The sequence below is a fragment of the Theropithecus gelada genome, chromosome 12 (genome assembly GCF_003255815.1).
Source record: "Theropithecus gelada isolate Dixy chromosome 12, Tgel_1.0, whole genome shotgun sequence".
In the NCBI taxonomy this organism is placed as follows: Eukaryota; Metazoa; Chordata; class Mammalia; order Primates; family Cercopithecidae; genus Theropithecus; species Theropithecus gelada.
The window spans coordinates 57,964,838-57,990,539 of NC_037680.1; the positions used below are offsets into that span (position 1 = coordinate 57,964,838).

The 25,702-nt window shown below is 36.1% G+C and overlaps 1 protein-coding gene across 4 annotated transcripts in view; it reads right to left on the reverse strand.

Annotated features, from left to right (window-relative positions):
• Positions 1-25,702, reverse strand: part of CERKL (ceramide kinase like) — a 129,234-nt gene that overhangs the window by 23,720 nt on the left and 79,812 nt on the right. For 2 of the 4 annotated variants that reach the window (XM_025405468.1, XM_025405464.1), the window contains exons 3-4: positions 10,610-10,741; positions 3,021-3,084 (exon numbers count right to left, since the gene is read on the reverse strand). The exons of 1 other annotated variant lie outside the window; for it this stretch is intronic. In XM_025405468.1, the coding sequence (XP_025261253.1) occupies positions 3,021-3,082 (62 nt within the window). In that variant the 5' untranslated portion in view covers positions 3,083-3,084; positions 10,610-10,741. The remainder of the gene's footprint in view (positions 1-3,020; positions 3,085-10,609; positions 10,742-25,702) is intronic. One more of the 4 variants, XM_025405465.1, reaches the window with a different exon arrangement.

Below are 25,702 nucleotides of genomic sequence, written 5' to 3' on the forward strand. Positions count from 1 at the left end.
GAAACAAATAATAGCAAGGAATTCATATATTTACAATTGCATAAAATCTACAGATTTTTAAAACTATACTCACACTTACAGATGCAAGTATTACTGCTTCAAGTCTATGTAACTGGTATTCTTTTATTTTCCTTCATAAAACTTCCTACTCCTGCCTGGTAAAATAGGGAGCAATATAGAATCTTCAGCTCTTACAAGGTTTAACGGTGGATCTGAGAGTGTTTCCTAGGACACACTGCAGTGGAGAACCAGCTGTGGTAAGTGCTGATACACTGTTCTGTTGGGTTTAGAAATGTCACAAGATGTCTCATAGAAACATATGGAACTCATTAAAAAAAATAAAACTCCAAAATCTTAGCAAATAGCATTTCTTCAACATTACTTACCAAATCATTTTGCTTTACTAAATACTATACATAGAATCTTTTTTGGCTCTTAACTTCCTCAGCCTGTATCTAGAAACCAAACTGCTAGGTGATTTCCTAATCACTCCCTATGAATAGCTCCACTAGTGTGAGACGGAGGTACTTCAGGCTAAAGTTCTTAAAGGAATGTGAATCTCTCATCAAAATGTCATAGCATTTTGGGGTTAACCTTCTCTCATCTCTGTACCTCTTCTATAAATTTCCCCCAAAATTTTCCTTTAGCCACTCTTTAGAACAGGTTCAGGAACAGAAAACTCACCAATGTAGAATATTCTATTTTCAAACAATTTTACTTGCAAGAGAATTGTTCCTTTGAAGTACCTGAAGAAACTGTTTCTATTATTCTCCTCATATATCTCTCTATATAATTCTAAGTACAGTGACTTACAATTGCCATTTTATTAAGACAATTACTCCAACTACCATATCAGCTTCTACTGGGAAAACTGAACCCACAAAAATAAATAAGCTATTGAAAGTGGTCCCCAACCTTTTCGGCACCAAGGACCTTTTTTTGTGGGAAGATAGTTTTTCCATGGACTGGGGGGTGGGGTGGGGTGGGAGAGGTTTGGTTGCAGGATGAAACTGTTCCACCTCAGATCACCAAGCATTAGATTCTTATCAAAAGCATGCAACCTAGATCCCTCGCATTCCCAGTTATATCCCTTGCATGCCCATTTCACAATAGGGCTCGCACTCCTACGGGAATCCAATGCTCCTGCTGACCTGACAGGAGGCGGAGCTCAGGTGGAAACGGTCCCTCTTCTGCCACTCCTCCTGCTGTGCCTCCCAGTTCCTAAAAGGCCACTGCCTGATATTGGTCTGCAGCCTGAGAGTTGGGGACCCCTGATCTAAAGAATCTTAGAACACAGAAGATGACTTTCAGTAGAAATTTTAAATTATTGTAAGTCTGAAATAAATCAGCATGCCCTAGAGTTTAGAAACACTTACATAATTCAAATAACGGTTAGGCCAAACTATTTGGTTTGTAAGATGTAAGTAATAACTGAAAAATCTATATATCTTTTAGCTCTACACTGAAAAATAACAACACTTGCCATGAAAAATAAATAAGGATTAAATATGTTCAGGTAAAGAGAAAAATATTACTATACTACACTTCAGCAATAGTCTTTCTTCATTCTGAAAAGTTATTTTCATCCCTTTAGCCAGTACAAATACCAGTAAAACATATTGATAGATACTGCATTCAGCAGAACATTTTGTAATGCTGCTGTGTAAGACTAAGTTTAATATCTGTGATATCTTCATTCTCATTCTTGATCTAATCAAGTTTGAAAGCAGGGACTCATTTGCAATGCCGCTACCTTCATGTACTCATGAGGCCTAGTGAGGGACTATGCAGCATATTCAAATAGGTAGTTGGTGGGCATGATTCCCCCAAGGACTTTTCTTAAATTGTATACTTATAAGACAATGTTCTAAATGACGCCTATTAATGTTTTTGTTTACCTCTAAGTATAAAGTTCTGAAGTAATCTCTTACCCCATATTTTTCATTCCCAATGCTTATACAGTATTGCTATCTAGATTTACTTCCCTCAATTAGATTCCTTTTGGAAAAATCATGTTTTACCACATTTTCTTTCTCAACAGCTATTGTTTTCTCCTCATCCAAAAAATAAATAAATAAGCATTTCTGAAAAACAGCCCTGCCAATACTTGATTTTGATTGCATCGCTTCCCTCCCCAACACATTCAAAACATTCTTTGGGAAAGTTAATGCCTTTCACTTTGGTGAAAGGACAGATCTAACTCCCTTTCCTGACCTTATGGGTCTTTGCCCCTGCCCGCTGCCCGTCCCCATGTGACACAAATAATTCACACACTTGTCAACTTTTTAAATTCTCAAATATCTACTCATGTAAAAACATCTTCCCTAAAAGAATATAATACGTTTTAGTCTTACACATCAATCCAACACTTTAGCAAATTTTAAAAACCTAATTTTTAAAAATCTCAATTTAATTTATATCACTTGCCTTGGTTCTAATGTTTACATGCCAGTGAACAATCTCTATACACTTCAATGTATTGCAAACAATGGTTTCCAATGCCCACTGTGAATAACATACCTATATTGTAGTCACTACATTATGAGATAATTAAAATTCTTTCTTATTCTTTCTGAAAATAATGTATTTATTTACTTGTATTTATAAAATATCTTCCTTCAATCTATCACAAATTAACCAATGGGTAGCTATTAAACCTATCAACTAATTTGTAAAAGAGGATCATCATATAGTTATGCCATGTGACCAGTATAACCTCTCCCATCAGTACTTTTCTAGATACATGGTAAAAGCCAATAATTAGAGATGCAAATGGACCCACATTAATAAGTATAGGGTAGTACACTGTCATTTCCCAGTATTTATAATTAGATTCCTCTCTTTGCTTTCCTATGCCAGATCCTGAGAGATGACATATTATCATTAATTATTATGAACAAGATAAAGCCAGAGTACATACATTACAAATATTTTTAAATGTTAGTTCCAAATACGTGGCTAAAACTACTGAAGGCATTTAATACATAAATGACATGATATATGTTAATAATATAACCTACCCATCAAATCCCTGGAGTTCACATTCCTTAAGCAGTGACAGAGCGTGCCCTTCATATTCCATTACTATTAAAAAAAACACACACACATAGACAAAGTGAAAGTTTTAAACAATGATCTACACTTTTTAACTTGTTCTGGCAAAATAATATAATAAACATATGGTCAAGTCATAAAACAACATTTATTCTTGAATATTTATATTTTAATCATGGGCAAGAGGACTAAGTGTTAGTGGCCTGATGTGTTTTATAGCTTTATGTAAAAGAAGGTCATATATTTGTTTCAACTACATAAGTCATTTGGGAATATCCCACGCATAGTGGTTACAGAATTTATCCTGGTGCCTGTTTAGTATTCTCTAAATAAGACACATGTCCCTTAAATCAGAGGCTTAGGAGGAGCAGTATTTTGAAAATAAAGCATATTAGCTGGCATCAAACAGTCAATGTTAAATCAGTTTGGCAACCTTACATGAATAAATTAGTCGAAAGGTTAGTGTAAGACTTACAAACCAGAAGAATGTGTACTGGAACTGTTAGACTAAAAAGAGGAAGAGTTGGATGTGAAAATACAAAGTAAAGCCAACACCAATTATAGGAGACCCAGACCTAAGAAGGAGGGTGGCACACTGGCCCACCAGAGCTCAGACCCTCCGAGGAAATGAATCTGTCACTCCATATCTCTGTCTCCACAGTCACTGATGCCCTATGCAGTATTGTAAATGCCAGTGAAGACAGGATAAACGGGCACACTGCAGATGGCACCAAGCATCACAACCACATTTAGCATTTTCCAGGGCAGCTCTGCCAGAAGAGACAGCCCAGCTGTATCCACCCATCAAAGATTTCTGCTGACTGACATGACATTGCAGATGGATTTTTTGTGTAAGAATGTGTGTCATTATATGCAAGATTACATTAATCTTTCATGCCTGTCTGTCCCTGGTGCCAGCATGGTTCAAGCTTTTTCTACAATGTTTTTAGATATTGTTAAAAATTATTAGTCTTGGTGTCTCAAAGAATCATTCTGTATCCAGCAGTGTTACATTGTAATTCTCCCATAGCTTATTCAAAATGTCATTAACACTCACATGAATAAAACTTCTCTATGTTAAATTCTAATCAGAAGAAAGCCATAATAAAACTACATAAAAATATTAATATTAATAAAGTTGAAAGGTTATCATAGAAGATGTGTGCTGATCATTCATTTATAACTACAGCAAGTAGTTACAACCTTAAAAATGCAAAATAAAACATCTCACATATACACATTAAAAATAATTAAGAATATTATGAAAAAATATTTATGCTAAGAATCAGTTTACCAAGCCTTACTTTTATACAAAAGCTTACACTGGTAAAGTTTTCCAAATCCAATAATGAGCTTTAGAACTATGTTATTATTAAATGCTATTTTTACTTTTTTAAATTTGTGATAGTGTTTTGATATTGTGGATGGAATTTGATTATACACTAATGCAACCTGTCTGAAAACAGCAATGTTTTAAGTAACATTGTAAAAGTTCAATAAAATCAAAGATCTGGAACAGAGAAACAAAATGAAAAGAACCTGACTATCCACATTTATAAACTATATTAGCAAAATGAACAAAATGAATAGTCTTTGGCCTCAGGAATTTGCATTCTAGAGATAGACAATATACGCTAATTAAATGATGAATTGTAATATGAAGTAATAGGTGGTTATAAAAAACAATGTTAGGCAAAAGGATAAAGAGTGATCTGGATTGCTATTTAGATATAGTAGAAAGGACCAAATATGTATTTAGACAGGCTATTGTGGGCCCTGGAATCAGTGACAGCCAGATTCAAATCATCCCCCTCCAAACAAACATAAGGAGAGGATTACCAGACAAATGTAATTTCAAAAAATGTAACCTAGCCTCTTCTTCAATCTATTTGCCTTTTCCTATGAGATTGCCAACCTGTGCTCTCTCTAAATAGGAGATGAGAAGTCTTCACAGTTTACAGGTTTTTGAACACAGTTCTCACTGCTGGGAATGTCCCCCTCCCCTTTTCGGTGCAAATGTAACTTCAGGAACACAAGAGAAAGTCTTAAGGTTGATACTGAATGTTGATGAGAAAATCAGCTGAAATAAACTCAGGTGAGATTTGATTTGGACATAAATATTTCTTGGTTTGGTGATAAAATTCTAGTGCAGGATATGATACTGAAATGTCATTTCCTGTCCTGTAGGTACTTCAAACTTAATAAGCTCAAAAGAAAATCCATTATGTAAACCTTCAAATATATTCTCTCTCAAATATATTGTTCTTTTTGTGTTCCATCATCTACTCCAAGACAGGAAAATGACTTCTTTCTATATTGTCCCTTTCCTCCACTCTCCAGAACCACTCCATGACCAAGGACAGTTGTTTCTGTCTTTAAATTATGCCACAGCATTCCTCCATTTCTCCCAGCTAATTCCCTAGATCTGATCACTAAATGTCTTTCATGTGTAGACAAGTTAAGTATCTGTAACCGGAAAATCTAAAATCCAAAACGCTTCAACATCTATAACTTTTGGAGCACTGACATGACATTCAAAGTAAAGGCTCACTGGAGCATTTTCAATTTCAGATTTTCAAATTAGGGATGCTGAACTGGTTAAGTATAATGCAGATATTCCAAAAGCTAAAAACATCCTAAATCTGAAACAGTTCTGGTCCCATGCCTTTCAGATAAGAGATACTCCACCTGTACTACAATAGCCTTTTATCCTATCTCCCTCAAACCTCTCCCCAACTCTAGCCAGAATAACCATTTTCAGACACATATTTAATCATATCACTTTTTTGTATATACTCCATTAATGAGTCTTCATTGTCCCCAGGTATAAAGTTCCAACTTCCTAACTCACATCTGAATGTTGGGAACAGGATTGGCCATATATACCCATAATTATTTAAGAGGTAATACAAAGAATCTTTTACACAGAATTATCTTTCTCTCTAGCTAGATATGATGCATGAACATTTACTTTTCAGATTTTTCATTAAAATGCAGGTAAAATTGGAAGGAGTGATGTCTCAGGCTACTGGAATCTTTTGTGACACAGTTTCATTAGATGGCCTAGCTTTCTGCTGGGTGAGATTTAGAATGGCAAGAGGCATTTCCAAGAAATGGAAGGCTTCAAGTAGAGCCAAAAGCAGCCACAGAAACACTACAAAGAGACTTGTTAACAGTCATGTTAGAAGCGTGAGTTTAGGAGAAGGAAGAGGAAAATGATAACAAACACCACTTTCTTGACACCTCTGCCCAGGAGGTAAAATTATCTGGTGACTAGGCACTCCCAAGAGCCCTAAGTTGGCACAGATCAAGGTTTCCTTCAGATAAATGTCTTTGACTATGATAATGATAATGACCGTGATAAAGTCTAGCAGCTCTGTTAATGCAAAAAAGTAACTGAAGGCAATGAAAGTACCTATCATGAATAAGAGATGAGGGACAGACAGGGTATCTGTCTTCAAATATCTCAATGACTCTTATACAATAGATGGGGCACATTGATTTCATATTACTACAAAAGATAACATTAACTCTAGTAGACAAAAATTACAAAGAGGCAAATGTCAGCTCACAAGTTCTCACTTTGTACAGTTTATGCCTAGCACGAAGGTACTTGGCCAACAGGAATGATGAATTTGGAATCTAACAAATGACCCTAGGCTGAATCTAGTGACCTTGGGCTGAATATTTTTGAAATATGAATATTTTGAAAGTATGAAATACTTTCATACTATGCATACTATATGCATACTAAATGCATTATGCATTCTAAAATGGTTTTATAAGCAAAGGATGAATTAGCCTGGAAGAAAGGGCAACTTTTTGTAAGTTAGCACAGAGGAAGTGCCTTTTCTAATCTGCCCAAAGGTACAGTAACTCTGAACATTCATAAATGACGAGTTAATGGGTGCAGCACACCAACACGGCACATGTATACATATGTAACAAACCTGTATGTTGTGCGCATGTACCCTAGAACATAAAGTATAATTTAAAAAAAAGAATGTCAAACAGTACTGTCCAGTAACAACATACTCTGCCTCTAGTGTAGGTGGCCAAGCCAAAGTTGAGCGCCACACATCTGTGCTCCACCCACAAGGAAAAAATTGAACCATATGGCCTCAAAAGTTCTTATCAGTCTGATTTCTCTGCTGCCTTAACTTTTTCACTCTATTGTTCTATGCATTATCCTATGGATCTCTGATCCTCAAAATATCTCTCACACCTTTAATGGTACAATCTCTAAAACCTGCTTTGTTTTAGAAGAGAAATGATACCATATGCCAGCGTGGGCTTATAGTTCATACTCTTCTTTGATTTGTGTATGAATAGGTAATTGGGAAAAAATAATTCTTCCCAGGTTCTCTCAGAAGTTTTTCTGATGCAATTAGATAAGATGCTACATTGGTGGTTGTAGCAGAGTGGGGATGCAACTTTAGCACAAATATTTTGAAACATGCTGATCTATATTCAGAAGTAGTTAGGATTCTGGCACAACCCAAGCTGAAAGAAGTATATTTTTATTAATGTGGTAAGATCCATTTTTAAAATAAATTTATGAAAAAATTACAATACCTTATTGTGTATATATCTAGCTGTAATTGTTCATATTATACTTCATATTTATATAGCACTATTTCCTAATGAACTCATCATATAGGGTTTATTTTGTAATTCCAATTCCATTTGGATTCACCCATGCACACAAGGATACATTACAACAATGTCCCACTGGACATGTAGAAGATATGTCCTCTTTCTGCTTTACTCTTCCATATGCTTTTTTTTTTCAAATAAAATACAAATTCAATCTTACTATGACATAATTTTTGAAACTGAAACAGTATTATGACCATCTTTCTGTAGTCTAATATACAAAGTTTCAAATATATTATTTCAACCACAAAAATAACACTGTAAGATAGGCAGAAAGACTAAAACTTTTCAAATATTCAGGTTTATTCAAGAAATATTTTTTCATAAATACTGAGCCAATATGCATACTAAAATGGTTTTATAAGTGAAGGATGTAATTTTATAAATTTGCCTGTAGGAGGAGTGTTAGGCAGCTAATAATTAGCCATTCGGCCTAAATGTAAGTAAATTCTAAATTTGCTTTATGGAATATTCTATTGTTTTATTTTTAAATATGGTACTTAGTAATATTTACAAATTTAGAGAACAAAACTCTAGACATAATATTTTTGTCTCCAATACAAGAACGAACGAAAGCACATTTAGATGATTTCCTCTGCCTTAGTTCAGGCTTTGTATACCAGTTTTCTTGTCTCCAATCTCTTTTTCTCTTCCTTTTAAATTTTAATTCTGCTGGTGGAGTCATCTTGCCAAATCAGATTGCAACGCTATGATAAAAAAAAATTTTACACCAACTGTGGATCAATACATGATGAGTAAACTGCTGAGTGCAGCATTAGGATTCATTCATAACCTGGAATTACATCTCCTGTAGTATACATTGTTGAGAGCTTTCCTAGAAGTCATTTTGCCCTTTCTTATCCCTAACAGAATCCAGATTCAATTGAGGCATTTCAGCCATCAGGAAAAGGGGATCTGCCCTCAGCCCCTGGGAAGAGTCTTGATGGTTAAATAAATGATTATTCCTGATTGACTGCAGTAATACAGTATCTGTACCCAAACTGAAAAAAGGAAATTTTAATTCATCTTCAGGATTAAAGCATGTTGGGTCTCTCTCGCACACATATGCACACCTCTCCCCATCCCACTGGATATTAATAAGAAAGGATCAAATCCACTGGCAGCTATTTTATGATGATAGGATAAGATTTCAGATAATGTCAAAACTGAGGAAAGTAGAGCAAAGTTATGGCACAAACTCTCAAGACGTGTGGGTGTAACACACCCAGACTCTCTCTCTCACACATACACACATACTCTCTCTCTCTCCCCCACCCCACTTTTACAGTACATGCCTGTTAGCCTGACTTCCTTCCCTCATTTTTTGTCTCCCTCTTAAAAACTGCCTAGTTCAAATGCTTTTCTTGAACCTTCCGATCAAAATATCACCTCTGAGACATTAAAGTTATTTTATGTATACCCCAGCTATAATGATTTTAAGTATCTCTTTGAATCCCTAATAACATAGAAAGTCATCCAATTGCAAGTATGATATCTTATTGATCTTGCATCCTGCACAATGCTGAACACAGAGCAAGCATACAATGAGATTCCTGAAGTGAATGCTATATAGCAATATCCATGTCAAGCTTGCTTTGTAGTATTCACATGTAAAAGCAACGACACAAAATAGTCATTTAGTATGCCAACATGTTTATTCAACTTTTAATTGTCTCACCCTAATACAAATCTCAAACTTTTCCTTCAGCCCATCTTTGGAAATCTTCAAAAGAAAGAAAACATAAATCTGAATTTTCTCTTTTACTTGTAAATCACCTCTAAATAAGCCAAAGGTCACAAACATGAAAGTTAATTTCTTCACTATAACTTTATTTTAATTCAAAACTTCCCCTTGAGTTTTCATGGTAGTTTCTCTTGAACCTCTATAATTGTAAACACACTTCATGGGGGCCGAACTTCCTACAAAACTTGTTTTTTTTTTTTTTTTGGAACTTTCTTCTACCTCAATCCACCAAATCACTAGGTGTAGCCTTCAATGACATTATTTACGTCTTGAAACCTATCTCCTTTGTTTACACCTGAGTAAGGCCACATCACTGTGAATCCCTTCCTTAGGAATTTATAACTGGGACTAGGAAATTCCAATTGCACTCTGGGCTTGTCCCCTGAGTAGGCTTATTTTATAATATTTTTTATTAATTAAAATTTATTGCAAATTTCCACTGTTAGTGAAGCCACATAGAAATAAAGTTAGGAAAGTTGTGACTCTCCATAGCATCGACTCTTCTACTCAGTTCCCCACCATACAAAAATAAGTCTTAAAGAAATAAAGAAATGTGGCCACCAAATTCAAAAAATCAAAAAGGATATTACTAATCATGTAATAATTTTAGCATTAACAAGTTTCTATTTTCCTTGGCACAAACCTAAGTACACTTCTTAGTTTAGACAACAAATTTAAACTTCTAGCCTCTCTAAATTCATCTATTAATAAAACCAGCAGTTCAGTGCTTAGTTTTGACCTAACCAGCAGGGGTCAGAATCAGAACGAAAACAACCCGAGGAAGAATTCTATGGAACGACATCAACTATATAAGCGAGCAAAAAATCAATTGCTTGCCTAACTGCAAAATTAACATGTAAATAGCAAACATCTCAATGAAGATGTAAACAAGTATATAGCTTCCTTTAGAATTATATCTAACAATTGTTTACATCTGGAAAAAAAAAATCTGAAAAGTTCTAAAGAGAAAATATTAACATTCTAATAAAAATAATTAAATTGTAACCCTCAAGCTGGCTCCAGTAGGTTATGAAGACATAAAAATGCTGTAGATATTACAAGTAGTTTCCCAAGTTTGCATTAAGAACAAATTCAGGTTATCTTGCTTTTGTACATTTTTGTAAATGGTGAAATTATATTCTGAAAATTACTTACCTGTTACATCAGTTTTTATTCCTGCAAGCTTCAACAGAGGTTCAACCTTCTCATAATAAACCTGGGTAGCTTCTTTTTTGTGACTTTCGGGGTTAAGGAGTATTTTTAATGACTTCGGTCTGTTTGGAAAGCCTAAGAAGAAATTTTAAAGACAACGTTGTAAAGTCCTTGTCAGCATTTTTTTCTTTCCCTTTAAAATGACACACAAGTCTGTTAGAATGTGATATGCATTTAAATAGTATTTGCTATTTTTATTTGAAATTATTGCAAGAGAATTCTGAATATAACTTTATTTTAAAACACTTACATTTTTCCTAGCTGTGAAATAGGTATATCCCTCTTAAAATAAATCATGAGTTAGAACAATACATTTATTTTATGAAGATGCAAAAAAGAGAGGCAACTTTGTGAATATTAGGCAGTGCATATGTGTATTTACCAAACCACAATATATCAAATGTTCTTTTAGCATTTGTTTCTGGAAAAAAGCAATGGACTGTAACAAATAGAAGGGTACATTTCCTCTCCTTGGCTAAATGTGCTCATTATTGGAATTGGGCACCCCAGTGACCCCGGGGCTACCAACGCCTGACCTACTGATGAGTCCAGTGCAGAATAGAGGAAGCAGGGATGGGTCAGTGTCAGTACCAAGTGCAGTGCATGCTGGGAGTTAAAAAGAGGGTTTCGGTCAGAGTTCAAGCCTGAAAAGGGGCCGGGGAGAAAGAACTCTTTTGGGAATTGGGAAAGCAACGCCTCTCAGCAGGGATTCGATGACAGTGCTGCCTCACAGTTGGGGCTGAGATTTGATACTACAATTTTCTGGGCTTGCAAGATGCTTATCTCTTCGAACCCAGTTGGAGCAGGTGCAAAGCAAATTTTCTGTTGTTAGGAAGGGGCAGGAGGGACTGAGGAGCTAAAAGAAAGCTGACAACCGTTTCTTTTATGGTAAGCTGCTCTCAGAGGACCACGTTTAAAGATTAAAGAAGCAGTTATTAACATCTATTTTTAATAAAATCCATTACTAAAAAGACAAGTGAAAATTGTCCACTACAAGGAGTCAGTGTTTCATACGTCAAGTAGAGAGAATATTTTACTTCTCATTATATTTGATACAATGAAATATTTCCACAGGACATACTGTTTTGATTTTAGGAAGACTTTTAGATGAGGAAGAGATAGGGTCATGATAAACTCCTTAAACATTCCTAGTGAAACTGCCTAGGGCCCTTTTTGGTAAGAAGCCTGCATCAGCCTCCAATCACCCAGGCTGGAAACCTCAACACCATGCTCAATGCCTTCCTTTTTCCTTGCCACATTTGAATGGGTGCTCAGATTCATAAGATGGTAGCTACTTGCTTCCATGCCTTCTCCCACTGATGTCCTCTGACTTGGGGACCGTGCCCAGGCATGCTGGCTGTCCTCCCCTTCCACTGCATCCTTTGGCATCACAGCTCTGATAAGTGCTGCACAGTTCAAAGGCGGCTATGGCTCATGCTGCCAAGAGCGAGCCCAAACCCCTTAAAATGACATTCAGAACCCTCCTGCTCCCAATCCCAATCACTCTCCTCTCCTTTCTCTGTCACACGTGTTAAAGAAACATTTACTGGGGAGGCTGAGGCAGGAGAATGGCGTAAACCTGGGAGGCGGAGCTTGCAGTGAGCTGAGATCCGGCCACTGCACTCCAGCCTGGGCGACAGAGCGAGACTCTGTCTCCAAAAAAAAAAAAAAAAGAAAGAAACATTTACTGAGCATTTGTGCTAAGTACTGGGTAGAAGGGCCAAGGGATTAAGATATGATTTGTACTTTAAAGGAGGAAGATGTATCCACAAATACAGACAGCACAAAACACAGAGGCATGTTAACAGAGAAGCACAAAGTACAACAGAGTGTGTCAGAGAGGGTGGTTAGTTCTTATTAGGGATCCGGAAAAGGCTTCAAGAGAAGTGAGTATCTGAGTGGGGCTTTTGGCTTGTGCTGTTTTCACCCCCTAAAATTTCCTCCCTCATTACCCCTTATCCCACCCTTTAGCAAAACAGCAGGGGTGAAAATTTTAGGCAATGAGAGCTGCCTGAGCAAATAAATGAAGTGAAATGCGGAGGGTTTTTATGTTCCATTTCAACTTCCTCATCAAGGTCCAGAATCATTGTATTATTGCCAAATTCCTAGTCTGCCAGACCTTCCTTTGTTAACACAGTTTTTCCTTTATGCTCCACCCCATCCCCACTTTTGTCAAAATTTTATGACTTTTCAAAGCTCACTTCAAACAACACTTCCTCAGTGAAGCTTTTCTTAATCAGCAACAGAGTTCACCTCTCTGGAGTTTGTCTCAGAGTAAGGCTTCTCTGCTCACACTTTACTCTAGGTTCCTCTATTGCTGATCTTTATACTACTTACATGAGAGGACTCAGATGAAAGACCCAAACTGAGACAATACAAAACGGAATAATAACAGTAATAGATTATACAACAATTGAATTTTCAAAACACCCAACTTCATGAGTAATACTGACACTAAACAAACGAAAGATGAGAACATTCTGTTCTATAGAATAATATTAGGGTAATTAATAAATATAGAAGAATTATAAAGAGAAAAATCACTATTTTCGGTCATCGCAATAATTATTGATTCAGGCAAGAATCACCAATGGGTGCTAAAGCCATCCAGTGACAATCAGTTGGGGACAAAATATTTATATATTCTTAAACTCTGTCCCTCATCACTCTAATTATTAATACAAAGGGCAACATATTTAATGGAGACTAAAGGCATGAAAATTAAGTGCAATGTGTGATTCTGGATTGGGTTTTTTAAATGCCATAAAGGACAATATTGCTGTCCTTTAACCATGAAGGACTAAGCTTACTTTTAGCTTACTAAAAGTAACCTAGAGCTTACTTATATGAAACGCGACAGGAAAAGAAACTTGCTTAAAGACCAGAGGCCAAGTGTTAGGTTAAGTATCCTGATTAAGTTTACTTTACCTAGTAAACTTATTGGAATGCCCTGCTTTACTTCTCAAGCAGGGGTAGTCCCAATAAGGACAGTGTTATCACACACACACCTACAAATTTATCTTCCTATATTCATTTATTTACAAATAACTGCATGTCTGCTCAGTACAAGGCAGAGTTCCAGAAACGGAGGCTCTGTCAGTGAACAAGAAAAGCTTCTGCCCTAGTGAAGCTTCCACTCTAATGGCACAAGACAGAAAGGAACAAGAGTATGTCACGTGGTAATGTAATACCTTCTAAAAATAAAAATGAAGATCACTAGTAGTGGGAGGGAGGGAGGGCAAAGGTGGGCATGACTTCCTGGCCAGGGAAGATCAGGTCACCCTAGAGCCTTGCAGGCATTTACAAGGACTTTGGCTTTCGTAGAGAAAGAGGTGACGCATGGTGAATTTCAATCAATGAAGCCATATGACCTTAGGTGTTGAAAGAAACACTCTGGCTGCTTTGTGGAAAGTAGATAAAGTAGGGCCAAGGGCCACCAAATAAGAACAATTGCAACACTCCAGGTGGGAAATGATTGTGCTTGGACTGGAATGACTGCAGTGGAGGTTAAAAGTTAGATTCTATAAGTATTTTGAAGGTATAGCTGACAGCATTTGTTGACTCTTTGGATACGGTATGTGAAAGAGAAGAGTTAAGGAATATTCAAATGTCTGGCTGGCAAGGGGAAAGTAAGGACTTAAAATGGGTTGAGAACTAGTGAAAAATCAGAGACTCAAATTGTGGTCTCAGAGAAAATTGTCGGTAATGACAATAACAACATCTAAGGAACTGACATCTTCATCAGAATCACCTGAAGTGCTTCTTAAAACATAGATTCTGGGCTCCAGCCCCCAGAGTTTTGGGCTTAGTAGTCTGGGGTGTGGTCTGGGAATTCATATTTATAACAGGTTCCCAGGTGCTGATGATGTTTGCAAAAGGGACCACATTTTGAGAACCAACATTCTAGAAATCATCCTCATTGAAGGAGAGGAGACCAAAAACTGAAAAAATAGTTAAAGAAACATAATATTTTAATAGGAGTAGTGTCAGAGAGAGTGAGAGTAAGATAGACTTTAAGTCTTCAAGGAGTAAAGAAAATGACTCGGTAGTCTGCACAGGACTGCAACTAGTAGTGCCAGCTAGAGGTATCTAATGGATTGAGCTTCAATGCTGAGAATTTTTAAGAGAGGAAAAAGGGATTATGGTCTCAAAATTTAAGTGAGATGGAAGGAAGACATTAAGACATTGACAATATCTCCAGGACCAGTGGTATGAAATGTATGGCAGAGAAACCAGTTACCACTTTAGAGGACTGCAAAAGTGGTAAAGCTGGGTCACTACTACAGCAAGAACATGGGGAAAATATTTAGAAAGGAGGTTGAAAATTAGGAGATTTTGCTAATAATGGACTATTCAATTCCAGAGGGTAGAGTGAAATGGTGTCTGGAGTTGAGGAGGGTTGGGGACAGTGTCAGGCTAGGGGATGTACAGAGACTTAGAGGCATGGGAGTCCAGGTGATGAAGGTTTTTAGGAAGTAACATGGGGTGGAAGAGGTAAGAATTGTTTGCAGCAGTTATGGTTGGAGAGTAAGGCAGTGGGGGGAAGGGGTCTTGCCCCAAGCACATAGAGCTCTAAGAACTTGTCTTCCCTCCAGCTAATGTCAAAGTTGGGAAAGGAGCAATGCTAACTGGAGCTGAAGGAGCTCCAAAGCCCCTTTCCCTTTCAGCAGTCCTGGAAGTCCTGGAATCTGAACTTACATCTGTCTGACATAGCCATACTTTTCACCAAGTGACCTCACTGCAAACATTCTACATTTGAGAAACACATGCTTGACTGGTTTCTGTACAGGTAAATCATACATATGCTACAGAATTCAAAAATCGCCTTAAATAGCTAATTCACTGATATCTAGTTTCCCTCTTGCAAAACAATCACTGGTATCACTTTGAGAATCCTTCTAGAAATATTTATGTATATATTTATATTTATACATATATTTAGATATATATTTATACATATATTTGTGTGTGTGTGTGTGTATATATATATATATATATATATATATAGAGAGAGAGAGAGAGAGAGAGATATGAATGGTGTCTTGCTCTGTAACCCAAGCTGGGGTGCAGTGGCATGACCTTGGCTCACTACAACCTTTGCTTCCCAGGCTCCAGCAATCCTCTTGCCTCAGCCTCCCAAGTAGCTGGGACCACAGGCATGCACCACCAGGCCCAGCTAATTTTTATATTTTTTCTAGAGATGGGGTTTTGCCATATTGGCCAGGCTCATCCTGAACTCTTGGAACCAAGTGAACCACCCGCCTCAGCCTCCCAAAGTGCTGGGATTACAAGCATGAGTCACCATTTTTGGCCTCATCTAGAAATATTATATGCATATACAAAAAATGCATGTATATTCTACAGCTTTTCACATAGACAGCAGCTTCCCTACATGCTGTTCTGTATCTTGCTTTTTCCTTTTACCGTATTTTTATTTTTTATTTTATTTTTTTGTTTGAGACAGAGTCTCGCTCTGTCGCCCAGGCTGGAGTGCAGTGGCACTATCTCGGCTCACTGCAAGCTCTGCCTCCCGGGTTCATGCCATTCTCCTGCCTCAGCCTCCCGAGAAGCTGGGACCACAGGCGCCCGCCACCACGCCCGGCTAATTTTTTTTTTTTTTTTTTGTATTTTTAGTAGAGACGGGGTTTCACCGTGTTTGCCAGGATGGTCTTGATCTCCTGACCTCGTGCTCTGCCTGCCTAGGCCTCCCAAAGTGCTGGGATTACAGGTGTGAGCCACCGCGCCCAGCTTTACCGTATTTTTAAAGATGACTCCATATCACTACATAGAATGCCATCTCACTCTATTTAAAACTGCCTCATATTCATCTGGATGAATTTACTTCAATTCTTTTGTATGGATGAGTCCTTGAGGATAAATATTTAGGTTGTTTCCAATCTTCCATTACGCAAATAACAGTGCAATGAATGCTGTTCTCCATCTATTTGATGCAAAATGGACACACTTCTGGAAGTAGAATCATTGAATCAAAGAGTATATACTTTTAAGGTTTTATCATATATTGTTAAATCACTCACTACAGAAACAGAGTTGCAACCAAAAGTGCACAATTGAGTAAATGGTCTCGAATCTTCACTCTGTCATTTACTGTGTGACTTTGAATTACTTGTCTAACATTTCTTCAAATTCCTCATGTGTAATACAGAAATAATAGTACTTTCTGGATAAGTTAATTGTGATAACTAAATGTAAAGTGCTTAGAAAAGCACCCGGCACAAAGTATTCAGTAAATTTTTCTCTTATTACCACCAATTTACACTCTACAAGGAATTTAGATTGCCTGTTTTCTTACATTCTTATAAACATAAACCTACAGTATTTTCAAACTTTTTCATCTTTGACAAATGAAAAGTGAAATACTATATGTGACTCTAATTTCAATTTCCATTTCTCTGAGGGAAGTTATAAAATTTTGCAAATGTTTAAGAGTTATTATTTTTCCATGAACTTTCTGTGTATGTCACTTGCCAATTCTTCATATTTTGTCATTAATGATGGCAGTTCTTTATACAGTAAGAAAACTAGGCTTGTGTGTTATGGGTTACAAATGCTTCTCCTAGTTGTGTCATTTGCCTTTATAATTTATGGTGTTTTCTCCATACTGAAAGTTTTTGTTTATATGGACCTATATTTTAATTTATCAATCATTTCTTTTATGGCCTCCAGACTTCGTGTCATATTTAAGAGTCCCCTTTTGAGACTTAAAAACTGCTTTTTTCTTCTAATACTTTTATGGTCTCAATTTTATATTTTTAATTGTATCTGAAGTTCATTTTGATAAAAGGTAAAAAGTTGGGATTTGACTTTCATTTTTTCCAGATGGCTATCTACCTATCCCAACATTATTCATTGGAAAATCCATCTTTCCCCACACATTTTAAAGCCACCTTTAGAGGTACTAAATTTTTTAATGTGTTTGGATCTCTTTCTGAACTGCCCATCTGAGATCCACTGATCTATTCATATGTCAGTACCATGTTTTAAATATTAGTTTTATAATGGCTTAATAGTCAATAAGACTGGTCTCTCCTCATTACTTTAAAGACTTTTTCACATCTATTTTTGCTTATTTTTACATATGATCTTTGAAATAAGTTTGTCTACCTTAAAAACATTCTCCTGGTATTTCATTGAGATTACATTAAATATAAATTATCTTAAGACCAAATAATACTTTTGTGATATTCAATCTTTCTGTATAGAAACATGGTATGTTTTTCCATATAAATAATCTCCTGTGTCCCTCAGTACCATGTTAAATATTTTAAGATAAGTGGTGAACAATTCTAGGTTTATCTGCTTTTCTGTTGCTGCTGTCAACATGTTTTTTCCCCTAACTCATCTCCTAACTGGCTATAGACTGCGTATATCAAAACTATTGATGTCTATACCTAGCCCTTTCCTTAACTCCTTAATTGTAGGCTTTCCCTTTATTCTCTTGGATTTTCCAGGTTAATTATTTTATCTGAAAATAATAATCATTGAATTTCCCCTTTCCAATGTTCATACCATTCATTTTCTTCTGTATCTACTTACATTAGTCCCACCAGAAAAATATGACTAGTAGTGCTCATAATAGAGGAAGGACATTCCTGCCAGTTCTAGAATAAGAAAACCTCAAATGTTTCTCCATGTAGGCTCTAAAATGTGATAAACATATTTATCATTTTGATAACCATATCCATCTATGATTTTATGAAGAGCTGTTTGACATTTATAAGTAACACTGATCTCTAGTTTTCCTTGCATTGTCAGAATTTGATATCAATTTCACGCAAGTTCTATAAATAAAATCTGGAATTTTCTTCTCTATCCTCTAAAATAGTTTAAATAGTATTGAAGTTTCCTGTTCCTTAAGGGTATAATAGACATCTCCATGAAAATATCAGTCTGGTAGTTTTTTAGAAGTACCAAAAAATGCCTGTTTCTTTGGTGCTAATTGATCTGTTTAGATTTCCTATGTCTTCTGGGTTCAGTTTGGCCATGTTCCCTTTCTTAGACAATGTACTCAGTCATTTTACCCTACTACAAGGAGGCAACCCAGGTTTCCTCCTTGTTTCTAGATATATAGTCTTCCTCCTAACAGTAGCAACACTATTTCTCCCAATAATCAAAATTAATCATCTTTTCCAGCATAGTATTTCATTTTTTTATCTGTTGTTTCCGTTATATAGTTCAGCAATGTGGCCAGGTTATTCTAAATGTCCAGTTCAATTGAACAACTACCATGTTCCCATATGAAAGTATTGTTTCCTCACACTAAAACTTCTGTGTATCAGCAAAGTTCAAAGTTGCAGAGGCAAGATGAAAAAGTATTTTGAACAGGTGATTAGATGTGAAGTAAAAGATGACACTTCTACCTCCACTTCTTGATTCATAGACCCCTGTATTCTGTTTATGGAACTAAAAACTACTTTAATGTCACAAGGTTTTATCTTCCAGGTAGAATACAATACGTTACAACAGGAACATGGTAAGACAAATGAATCCTGTAGTTGTCAATCAATTGCCTCACTTATTTTGATGTGAATGAGTCTCTTGATCAAAAGCAATATTGTATAGGATGTCATGTTATTGAATAAGGCTTTTAATAAGGCCATAAATATTACTGCTGGCAGAAACATGAGGGGCAGGGAATGCAAATCCATACGTACAGTAAGCATTCATCGCAGTAGTGACAAACCACTGACCTTCCATAACAGAACAAATCCAATGTAATCAACCTGCCACCAGCTGGCTGGCTGGTTGCTCTGGGACATGGTGCCATATCCAGGGCTCAAGGTTGATCTGTTTGCAGGTAGAACACTTGGCAATAGTGGCAATTCAATCAACCTTGGTAAGCAGTGCTTATTAAATCCTCTTATTTCTCCCATCCCTGCACCAGTGTGTTTAAGTGTCCACTACATAAGCCCTGGAGTTGCTTTGCAGTGATGCTGACTACTATCTGTAGGATGGGGCATCTTGCCATATATTTCTTCCTCTGAACAAAGTTTGTTGAACATTTACAAAAAACCATAAATCTCATTCTCTGTTCTTCTGTGAAAGTATACTTTCCACCTCATACATCTTTGTCACCAATCTTTCTCCTCTAACTTGACTATTTCACCAAACTCTGAACCATTGTCCATACACTGAAACATCAATCCTTGGCCATCACACCTTGACAATTAGTATCAACTGATTGAAGTTCTGTCCACCAGAAAGACCATCCCTACTATTTGAGGTGGGGAATACCCTTAAGTAGGATTGTAATGCTTTAGTAAGCTCATTTTTGTTGTATCATGCAGAACCATCTCTAAACTAGGTTCCTTTTATTTCCTTCAGTGTGCTGGTCATAGAAGATGTTTCATGAGACTGCATATGTGTGGTGAAGAGGAAAAAGCAACACAGCAACAGTTGTAGGCCATCAGTATACTTAATGTACTACAGTCATATCCTCTTACCCTTTAGTAGTAGTATCTGTATAAAATGCCATTCTACCTAAAATAGCTAGAATATTTTATTTTATTCAACTGAAAAATTTTCAACATATATATATATATATATATATATATATATTTTGAGATGGAGTCTCACTCTGTTGCCCAGGCTGAAGTGCAGTGGCTAGAGGGATCTTCGCTCAGTGGAACCTCTGCCTCCTGGGTTCAAGTGATTCTCTTACCTCAGCCTCCCAAGTACCTGGGATTACAGGCACATGCCACCACACCCAGCTAATTTTTGTATTTTTAGTAAACACAAGGTTTCACATGTTGGCCAGGTTGGTCTTGAACTCCTGACCTCAGGTGATCTGCCCGCCTCAGCCTCCCAAAGTACTGAGATCACAGGCATGCGCCAATCGTACCCAGCCTTGTCAACATATGTTTCTAGCAGACATCTCAAACTTAACATATTCAAAACTGATATTCTAATTTTCCCATCAAATCTAGTCTATCTATCCAGTCTTGCTCATCTCACTAAATGACCACTTTATCTTTCCACTTTATCTTTGCTCAGGTCAGAAACTTTAGTCCGTTACTCTGACTAATTAAAAATTGCTTAATTAGTTAACTAAGCATTAATCCTACCTTTTTAATATGCACTATATTTCTGGGTAATCAAATAACCCCAGTTGCAAAGTAACATCCATTTAAAAATAAAAAGAATGCCATTCATTTAGAAAAAAAAAAAGAAGACTGAATTAGAAAGTCTCCATGTTGCCATCCCTAATTAAATAATTAGTTCAGGCAAGGATGATCAATGAGTGTTAAAATCATCAGGTGAAATATTTATTGAAAACTAGATATCCCCCCTGGTCTCTATCTTCCACTCAACAAATTATCTAGTAGTTTCAAATGGAAACATTACAGTAGAGGGATCGGGCTGTCACCTCCTTAGCTTAGCCTCATGAATAGTGAGATAGTCAGAATTAAGTGCTACTAACATTAAGCACTACAACTTATGAAGTATTCTTGCCCAAAGTACCAAACATGAATCTCAGTAAGCCTTTAGATTGAAAATTCAGTTTATAGGAAATACAAGCAACAGAACAACAAGTTAAACGACATCACAAAGCAGTCATGAGATAGTGGTACAGCAGTAGTGCTCAAAGTATGGGCTTCAGAATGAAAGCCCAACATCACCAGCAGTTCATTGGAAACAGCCACCTCAGATCCACTGAATCAAAATTTCTGAGAGTGGGGACTAGTAATGTAAGCTCTCCTAGTGACTCTTAATGTACAATAAAATGTCTACCGGACAAATAATCTAGTCTCTTCCATAAGTCAGTGTCAGAGATAATAAAACATATGAGAAAACATGTTGTAATGTTATAGTTTAAATGTAATTAAATGAATGATTCTTGATTACACACTAGTTGGTAAAAATTAACTATAAAAGACATTGTGGAAAATATGGAGAATTTGACTAAGGACCAGGTATTAAATGTTCATAAGCAATTATTTATTTGGCAGGATAACGATATTTGGTTATCTGAAAAATACCTATTTTTAGAACTACATGCTGAAGCATTTTGGAGAGAACTATCACAATGTCTACAATTTACTTTAGAATACGTTAACAGAATAAAATGTTTGAAGCAGATATAGAAAAATGTTAAGACCTGTAGAATCAAGGTGATAAAAATATGGGTGCCCATTGGAACACTGTTTATATTTTCTATATGTTTGACACTTTTCATAACAGAATATTAATGTCATCCTTGACTTATCCTCTTAATAACCCCCATATTGGCCAGGCATGGTGACTCACTCCTATAATCCCAACACTTTGAGAGGCTTAGGTAGGAGGATTGCTTGAGGCCAGGAGTTCAAGGCTACCCTAGGCAACACAGAGAGATACTATCTCTACAAAAATAAAAATTTGGTTAGCTGGATACAGTGGCACATGTCTATAATCTCAACTACTAGGGAGGCTGAGGTGGGAGGATCTCTTGATATCAATAGTCTGAGGCTGCCATGAGCTATGGTCACTCCATTGCACCCCAGCCTGGACAAGACCCAGCCTACGAAAAAAAAAAATCTACCACATCTATGTCAATAAATGACATGTTTCTGCCAGCCAGCTCTATCTGGAAAAAATGAATCCAAAGCATGTCTCACCATCTCTCCCACTCCCAACCTAATTTAAGTCACCATCTTTTGCCTGGATTAATCCATTTTCTATTTAACCTGTCTCCTGCTTTCCTGTTTCAATTATTCCATCCACTCATATAGAACACTCCCTACACTGAGTGGCCACATATCCATTTTAAAAGGAAGTTATGTTACTTTTCTCTTAAAATCCCCAAATAGTTCCTGTTTTTTTGTTTTTTTTCTTTGTTGTTGTTGTTGTTTTGTTTTGTTTTGCAGAATAAAAGTAAAAACTCATACAAAGCTAGTAAGGCCCTTCATGACCCCCCTCAGCCGCATTTGTGACCCACTCTTTCCCCTGCTGACTTCACTTGAACATGACTTTCTTGCTCAATTCTTTGCACTTTTTGATCCCTCTGCCTGGACCATGTTTTCCTTCATATATCTATATGGCTGTCTTTCCCCATTACTTCCAGCTTTCTTCAAAAACTCCGTCAATGAAGCCTTCCTTGCCCACTCTGTATAGAAGAGGAAATATTTTCATCTCATTGCCTGGTAGTACATACCATCACTTGACATAATAGAAATGTATTTATTTGATTTTTTGAATTCCCCCTCTACCACTAGGATTTAAACTCCTCGAGGTCAAGAACTTCATGATTCTGCTCTCTGCTATGTTTACTGGTTCCTGGAATAGTGTCTGGCACTCAGTAGATGCCCAATAAATACACATATAGATTCTTTTAAAAACCCCAAACTAAAAAATAAATTACAAAACTGCAATTTCAATTGCACTAAAGAAAACAAAAGTGCAACACTGCAAAACAATCTTTCAAGCAAAAAACTTCTCTTTAAATTGTTGTTTTATAAAGTAAGTCTAAAATTACAACTATTTCTATTAATTCCTACAAGACAAAAAGGCTAAGGTAAATACTTAAAAAAGAACCAGTTATCAAAAGTAAGTTTTCTAATAGATATCTAGATCCCTTTAGAAAAAATATTTAGCATGAATAAAACAAGCAACGTCGTCTTACTACTGCCAAGTTAAGTTTTAAAAACAAAAAAGTAATTCAATCCCTATCTCATACCTACTCCTTATATCTACAAAAAAAGTCACTAGAAAAATCATATTTGAGAGTTGGTAAAAATCTTTTCTAAATTAAAACCCTAAATTAATAGCAGCATTGAAAATAAATACTGACCCTTTTGCTGAGAACTTAAATCAGTTTGCCTTCCAAAAACAAATTATCAATTAAAATAAAAATCAGAGAGTGGACCTGAAAGCAGCAGCCTGTATGACACTAGTTTGTTTTGAAAAGCAAGTCCTTTGCCTTATCCCAGGCTTGGACTCAGGGTGCTGTCCCTCAGCCCCATCGGGATATGGAGCTTCATCATCTCACAAGAGAAAGGAAAACGCAAAAAAGCAGGTGGCCCAGGGGATGGCAACCAGTAAGGAAAGATGAAGCCAAGACAAAATCCATCCTCTGAAACTGCCAAATGATGCAGTAAACCTATCTCCCATGAAAGGAACTGTAACAATAAGAAGACTTTAGTAACTAGGTTAGGAAGGTAAGAAAAAGAAAAAGAAAAAACTTTAGATTGTAAGAAAACTGATAAAAAGGGAACAGCTTAATTTTTTTTCATGAGAAAATAGATGCACATCCTAACCCTCTTGACTAAACGATTAACATTTTTAGGTGACCTAGAAATATAGTATAATGTAAGGACTTATGTAAAGTCACTAGGTACAAAAAACTCTCTGGAAAACATTTTTAAAATGCTCCAAAACAAGGCATCAGGCAGTCAGGACCTTGCTCTGCTCTCAATTATGACAAACTGTTTAATATGAAAGCTATATTGAGACACCTAAATCCCCTAAACTCCTTGAAAAAAAAAAAAGATGAATTTCAAAGTGGTAATTATCATTTATTCATAACTTGACAAAAGTATAAGCATCCCACAAGTAGATAATCCAAGATTAAAATACAGGTATAATTCAACATTAATATGCAACTGACTTGGTTCTCAGTCCTTTGGTAACTTCCCAATTCATACTCTAGAGTATAGACCTTTTTAGCACGCCAGTTTGCAATGAACCAGCACCATAAAACAGAATGGCCAACTGTTCCTCTGTTGGTAACAAATGTGCTAATATATACTAGTTTAAACTTGATCTATCAGTGAGTCAATGAACCATGAAGGGTGGGGGTTAATCAGGGTGTTCTCCAAACAAAGGCTCCTGAGAGCGGCAGGGACGCCACTCCCAGACTCACATCTGTGCTGTTTTGAGTGCAGCACGATGGGAATGGCATGGTGTTCATCAAAGTTAAGAGCCCAGAACCTTGTCATACTCTTGTGTATATTCACCACTATTTTACACAGAAAAGCAACCAAGTTGTTGCAAAGATAAAACCCAAACACAGGAAATAGAAACCTCAGTTAACCACAAGTCTCAGGAGCTATTAATATTAAACTATGCCCAGTTAATGTGTAACAGTGATGGTAAAAGCCTTTCCTACATAAGATTTGACAACTTTCCAGTAGAGGTCTGAGTTAGAGATATTTTATATTGGCAATTTATATTAAAATGCATCAATTTCACCTTATTATCCACAAAAGCTTATAGATGCAGATCTTTACATATACAGATGAAAATAATTTTAATGCTGTAAATCAAAGTAAAAACAAAGCCATGTAACTTCTAAATTTACATGCAGCCCAGCAATGTAAACTTATCTCTATTTCTAATAGCTAAAACTGATTGAACAGTAATTAGTAGAAAGAATCACCTGCTGCCGGAATAATCACCTCAATACTTCAGAATTTAAATGATAAAAGAGCTAAGGCTATTTAAATAGACAGTAAGAGAACAGTGAAGAAAGAAAGAAGAAAAATTCAGCCAAACGTGTCATCCATATATCTTTATCATTTTTTATCCTGATATAATGAATTTTTACTCATTTTAGAAGATGCTATAGAGTAGAGCTATTTAACTACATCACTTTTCCTAATTAAAAATCCAGACTGAAAAGAGATAAATGTAACTGACTTTAGGAATTTATTTTCCCTATTCTACATAGAAGTCGACCACAAAATTGGTTAAAATAATTAGCATTTAAATACAATTAACCTCATAAAAAATCCAGTTCAAGTGAGATAATTGTACATTTAATCCTTCATGAACTAGAAAATTATAAAAATATTAGAGAATACTTTTACGAATATGTTTTACCTTAATGATTTTATCAGTTAAAAAGCTTTTTCAAAGTATCCTTTCTGGATCATATGTAAGTAATTAGGTATGGCTTTTTAGAAAAATTTTTAGTTATTTGCAGGGCCTCCAAAGAAAAATACATTTTAGCATTCTAAGAACATATGTTCCATTATAAAGAGTAGTGAAAAGACTGGTGTAGTATATGTTAAAGATCAATTAGAGAGTTTAAAATTT